The sequence below is a fragment of the Impatiens glandulifera genome, chromosome 7, assembly GCF_907164915.1.
Source record: "Impatiens glandulifera chromosome 7, dImpGla2.1, whole genome shotgun sequence".
Taxonomy (NCBI): domain Eukaryota; kingdom Viridiplantae; phylum Streptophyta; class Magnoliopsida; order Ericales; family Balsaminaceae; genus Impatiens; species Impatiens glandulifera.
The window spans coordinates 46,743,754-46,749,614 of NC_061868.1; the positions used below are offsets into that span (position 1 = coordinate 46,743,754).

Here is a 5,861-nt window from a genome sequence, read left to right on the forward strand (position 1 = left end):
CTGCAGGTTTTAGAAAAGTAATATTGTTATTCTTATTTTGGTATATTTTAAGGGGTTCTTTTATATTAAATTTAGTTATTCAAAAAAATTATAAATCAAATACTAAAATGCTTTTTAATTTCAATTTTTATAATATCTTTTATATATCAAATACTATTAGTCCTCTCATAAAATAAGATTAAATAACAATAATATCATGTTTATCTTGTTTTAAAATATTGGACTTATTATATCCTATTGAGAATCAATTACATGATATACTATAATTAGGGATGGATTCAACCATTTAAGTTGAGTAAACTTAAAATATTTTTTTGTTTTTTATTTATTTATATATATATATATTATTCTTAAAAATTAAATAAGTAAATAATTAATTAAAGGTAAAATTTTCTTTTTGGAATTTGAATGAATCCAATTCAACCCTAACTTAAATCTTAACTAATCCTAACTCTAATACACATTACTTAAAATATTAAGTAACTTTTGATACAAAATTATTTATTAATATATATAAATTACACATTTGAATCCCTCCTAAAATATGTGAGTGTGTGAACATTAATAGATAAAAAGTGAAAATGAGAATGTTGGTTTGAATAACACAAACATTGGTGAGAACCCAAAAGGTTCGTCAACGGAGAGAATGTCGGCTCGAGTAACGCAAACATTGGTGATAAGAACTTAAGAGTTTCACAAATGTAATATTGACTTGAATAATACAAACATTATTGCTAAAACTTAAAGGTTCGTTCATGGAGAGTAATTTAGGGCATAAAATTATGTTGAAATGTGTAATCGAATGTTGAGAATGTCGGTTTGAGTAAAACAAACATTAGTGAGAAACTTAAGGGTTCGTCCAGGGAGGGTGATTCAGGGTCTAAGATCGTGCCGAAATGTGTAATCGAATGTTCAAGAATGCACCCTTGAAGACTGCAAATTTTTTTCACGGAGGGTGAATCAAAGTAAAAGATCATGTCAAAATGCATAGTCAAATGCTTAAGTTTGATGATAATTGAGAATGGTTAAGGTGAAGATGATAATTGAGATGATATATATCTGTGAGAGATTTTAATAATGTATTTTTTTTAGTATTAAAATTATTAATGATATATAAATATACATCCAAAAATCCATAAGAATATAATAAATATTTATTATTTTAATTTATCATGTTCTTTTATATATATATATATATTAAAAAATATATAAATTAAAAAAAAAATATGTTCAGCTTTAAAGAAATTCTTTTTTATTTATTTATTATTATAAAAAACAAAATAAGACATTATATACTTGAAATAATATTTTAGAATTAACGAAAAAATAACAAAAAATTAATATAAATATACTATTAATTAAAAAGATTGAAATAAAAGAAATAAAAAAATGTTTGTTAAAAATCAAAATAAAACTATAAAAAATTTAAAAAAAATATATATTAAAAATGTTTAAAATATATTTAATTAAATTTATTAATAGATTTATTTAATATTTATTTATTATTATAAAAAATAAATTAAGACAATTGAAAAAAAAAATCATTTCTTTAGTATCACATTTTTTTTATTTAATTATTTATATATATATATATATTAATTTTAAATAATTTTTAATATTTTTTTAATTATATACCATAATATTTTATTACTAGAAAACAACTATATATTCTATTAACAAATTTTTTATTTACTTATTATATTAATAATTTGATTAGTAATTTGATTCAAAATTTAATAGTTGATAATTTTTTTTTATAAATGTTGTCAATTTATATGATTATTTGCATTTTTTATATATTTTTTTTAAATGTTTTATAAATTTTATATATAATTTATAAATTAAACCAATTAAAAATTAAATAATATTATTTTTACTTAAAATATTTATGTACAAATAACATTTATCTCCGAGTTTGAATTCTTAAATGAAAATGCAACGTATTAAATTTGAAAGGTAGTGATTAATCCTGAAAAAAAAATTCCTGAGTAACTTATTTTGTGAATTCTAAAAACTCGAGATCAAACATGCTTTTAAACAAGCTTTTAAGGTTAAATTTTTATTTAAACAAATATACCAGTTTTCATCAACATTTCTGATTTTTTAAAATAATAAAACACGTGACGTCATCATCTTCATGAGGAGTAGAAGTATAAAGAAGGTCCTAGAATTCTCTAAGTTCTTCTTTTTCTTCTCCTTCTTGAGTTTTCTAGAATCTTCATCAGCTTCATTATAAATCATATCGATTGCCTTCCATTGAAGATCATCAATTAAACATACAAACAAACGGAAACCAAACATCAACAGATAGGATCATCGAATTAATTAAGATAAGAAGAAGAAGAAGAAATGGACATGAGGATTATGAACTTCGATTCCCCTGCTTTCTTCCAAGCACTCCAAAACCTCGTCGATGGCGGCGCATGTGAGAAGGGCTCAGCCCCAACGCAGGATTACGTTCGCGACGCCAAGGCTATGGCATCTACCCCGGCCGATGTGAAAGAGTATCCGAACTCGTACGTATTCATAATCGACATGCCTGGTCTGAAATCCGGCGACATTAAGGTGGAGGTAATGGAGGATAATGTTTTGATCATCAGCGGTGAAAGGAAGAGAGAGGAGGAGGAGGAAAAGGATGGTTCAAAGTATGTGAGAATGGAGAGAAGGGTTGGGAAATTCATGAGGAAATTTGCCTTGCCGGAAAATGCAGATATAGAAGCAATCGCGGCTGTCTGTCAGGATGGGGTTTTAACTGTTACGGTTAAGAAACTGCCGCCGCCGGAGCCCAAGAAACCTAAAATCATTCAGGTTAAGATTGCTTGAGCACCAATGTTTTCCGGCCTTCATATGAGGACGAGTGTGTTGTTATTTTATCCTTTAATTTAATGTATTGTGTTTTTACTTTTGTCATATGCTAAAAAAAAATGCAATAGATATTTTAGTTTTTATTTTGATATAATATTATTCAAAATAGTTTAATTCAAATTGAAACTAAAATTTATTACCTAAAATCAATTTATTTTTTCCTAACCTCCATGTTACCTTCTACTAGACGATGACAATCTATTCCGAGCTAAAAAATAAATAAATTTATTTTTACTTTTTTAAGTTAAAATAATTATATTTTATATTTAAATAAATAAATATAAATATTTTATATTCTTTTTAATAAAAATATCACAATTTTGTTTATTAAATATAATTTAAAATACATAATGATAAAGGGATCTAATTTATTTGGTATTTATTGGGCATGAAAAAAAGTATTCAAGGTTATTAGCCTTGTTCGGAATAAAAATTTATTTTGTTTTTTATAAATATATAGTATATGAGAAATGATTCGGGAATTAAAAAAAAAAAAAGTGAATTAGAGAGAATTTGATGTGATTTTAGTGCTGATAAAATCAAATAATTTATCTCTTTATTTTTATACTTTTTTTTCTTTTCATAACTTGGTGATGTTATATCATTCATTTTCTCAAATTACCTCAAACTTAAAATGCAGTACTTCAAACAATAATTCATCTTCAACCTAAAAATTCATTTCTAAATTAAAAAAATATTCTTAAAATATTTATTTTTTACAATAACTTTTTAACCTTATTAATATTATTTATATATTTATCAATTTTACATATTTAACCTCAATCTTTTATTATTTATTTAATAAAATTAGAATAAAATAAATTATATATTAATAATTCATACACAACAAAATAATACATTTTAAAATTATAAATTTATAATTTATAAAATTTAAGTTATAAAATATAATATAAAAATATTAAATAAACTATAAAAATATAAATAAATTATATATAAAAAAACTTAATATATAAAATTCATACATATCAATAGTATTTTGTTTTACAATAAACAACCTAAATAAAATAAATGCAAACTAAAAAAATGCTTATACATATATCAAAGTTAAAGGACTTATTTATAATTTTGAAAAGTAAATACGTTTGTGAATAGTAAATACCCAAATATGGATATTCCAGAGAGAAAACATGGCATTTTCACCATTTTGGGTTTAGGGTTTGAGGGTGGGTTAGAGGAAAAAACGTAAAATGGGTTTGGGTTTGATGGTGGGTTGGAGGGGAAAAAACGCAAAATGGGTTTGGGTTTGAGGGTGGGTTAGAGCAACTCCAACGGGCACACAAATTCCATTATGCGTGCCCTTTTTCACTTCAACCGGACACCATTCGTAAACCTAAAATGCGTTTGAATGTCTCTCTCCTCTAACCAACCCATATTTGAGTTATCACTGTTCATTCCTCGTTTTGGCCATTTTTTTAAAATGGCCCTCAATTTATTTTTTTTTTATTTTTTTATATATAACTTTATATATCTATAATCAAAATTAAGCTTTAAACTTTTTTTTTTCTTTTTAATATAAAAGTTATAATATTTTTAAATATATAGTTAAATTATTAAATTATATTATATTTAAAATTTTATTTAAATTATTTTATAGTTACGAATAAACATATAATTTTTTTTTATTAATAATGTTTTAATATATTATGTTTGTTTTATTTAGATATATTATTTAATTATTTTTATTATGTATGAATTATTAATATATAATTAATTTTATTAAATGAATAAGAAAAGATTGGGATTAAATATGCGAAATTGATAAATATATAGATAATATTAATAAGATTAAAAAGTTAGTGTAAAAAAAGAATATTTTAAGAATATTGTTTTGGGTTTGGAAATGAGTTTTTGGGTTGAAGATAAATTACTGTTTGATGTGACGTTTACTGCATTTTGGGTTTGAGAGTGGGTTTGTGGGTTGAAGATGGTCTTAGAGATGGTCTAATATCACTCATCAATATATATAACCATATATTTGTTAAAAATCTTTTTATATATATATATATATATATAAAAGCCGACAAATCCTCTCACTCTTAGGACAACTTATTTGTTAAAAATATTAAGATATTTAGTTAAATTTATTATAATTTTAAATATAAAATCTTATAGCTCAGTGATTGAAGATAATGATTTAGAACTTTTATATGGTTATAAGTTTAAATCTTATCAATTTTTATTTTTTTTATTAATTTTTTAAAATAGACTTAACGTCTTTTTTTTTATCAGGGTTAGGGCAGTTTAAAACTCGAAACCGACTCTAATGAGGAGTGATAAGGACAAAGAAATTGGGAGAAAAAAGTGAATGATATAACATTACATCATTAAGGTTTGAAATGTTATTAATTTCACACTTGTCTTTTTAAACTTTAACATAAATAATTGATATTTGATTAGGAAGATTATAATAAATTTCTATTTTTTTACTCTTTATTTTAATATAATTAATTATATTTTTTATAAATTTTATAGTATTTAATTAATCCTCTAGTTATTATATTAGTATAATAAATTACAAAATATTGGTAAAAATCTCTACATTAAATCACCATGATAAAATGTGAATTATTTTAATAATAGAAAAGTATAATTATATATATATATATATATATATATATATATATATATTAACTTCTTCTAGTTTTTTCTTTTAATAAACAGTCTTTTATATGCAACAATTCAACATGTAAATTTCATTTTAAAATTTCCATAGATTTCATTATTTTTAATGTGAATTAGTAAAAAAATTTAATTAAGTATGAATATGGAAAAAGATTTAATTGACATTCTTGTATATTGTCATAATATTTATTATATATAAATTTCAATTATAAATTAACTTTTTGATAAAATGTTAGTACTAAAATTTAAATTATACACTACATACAAAAATAAGTTGAACCTCCCATATAAATTCACAAATTAGACTTAAATAAGACATGATCTATAAACAATTTGTGTGACTTCATTTATCT

General features: G+C 22.5%; 1 protein-coding gene across 1 annotated transcript; it reads left to right on the top strand.

The window, feature by feature from the left end:
- Positions 1-2,285: 2,285 nt before the first annotated feature.
- Positions 2,286-2,901, top strand: LOC124945743 (17.3 kDa class II heat shock protein-like). The gene has a single exon (XM_047486231.1). The coding sequence runs from the start codon at positions 2,350-2,352 to the stop codon at positions 2,821-2,823; it is 474 nt and encodes a 157-aa protein (XP_047342187.1). The 5' UTR covers positions 2,286-2,349; the 3' UTR covers positions 2,824-2,901.
- The last annotated feature ends 2,960 nt before the right edge of the window (positions 2,902-5,861 follow it).

Bases quoted from the DNA above. Each gene is read 5' to 3' on its own strand.
- LOC124945743 (XM_047486231.1), top strand. From the start codon at position 2,350: ATGGACATGAGGATTATGAACTTCGATTCCCCTGCTTTCTTCCAAGCA.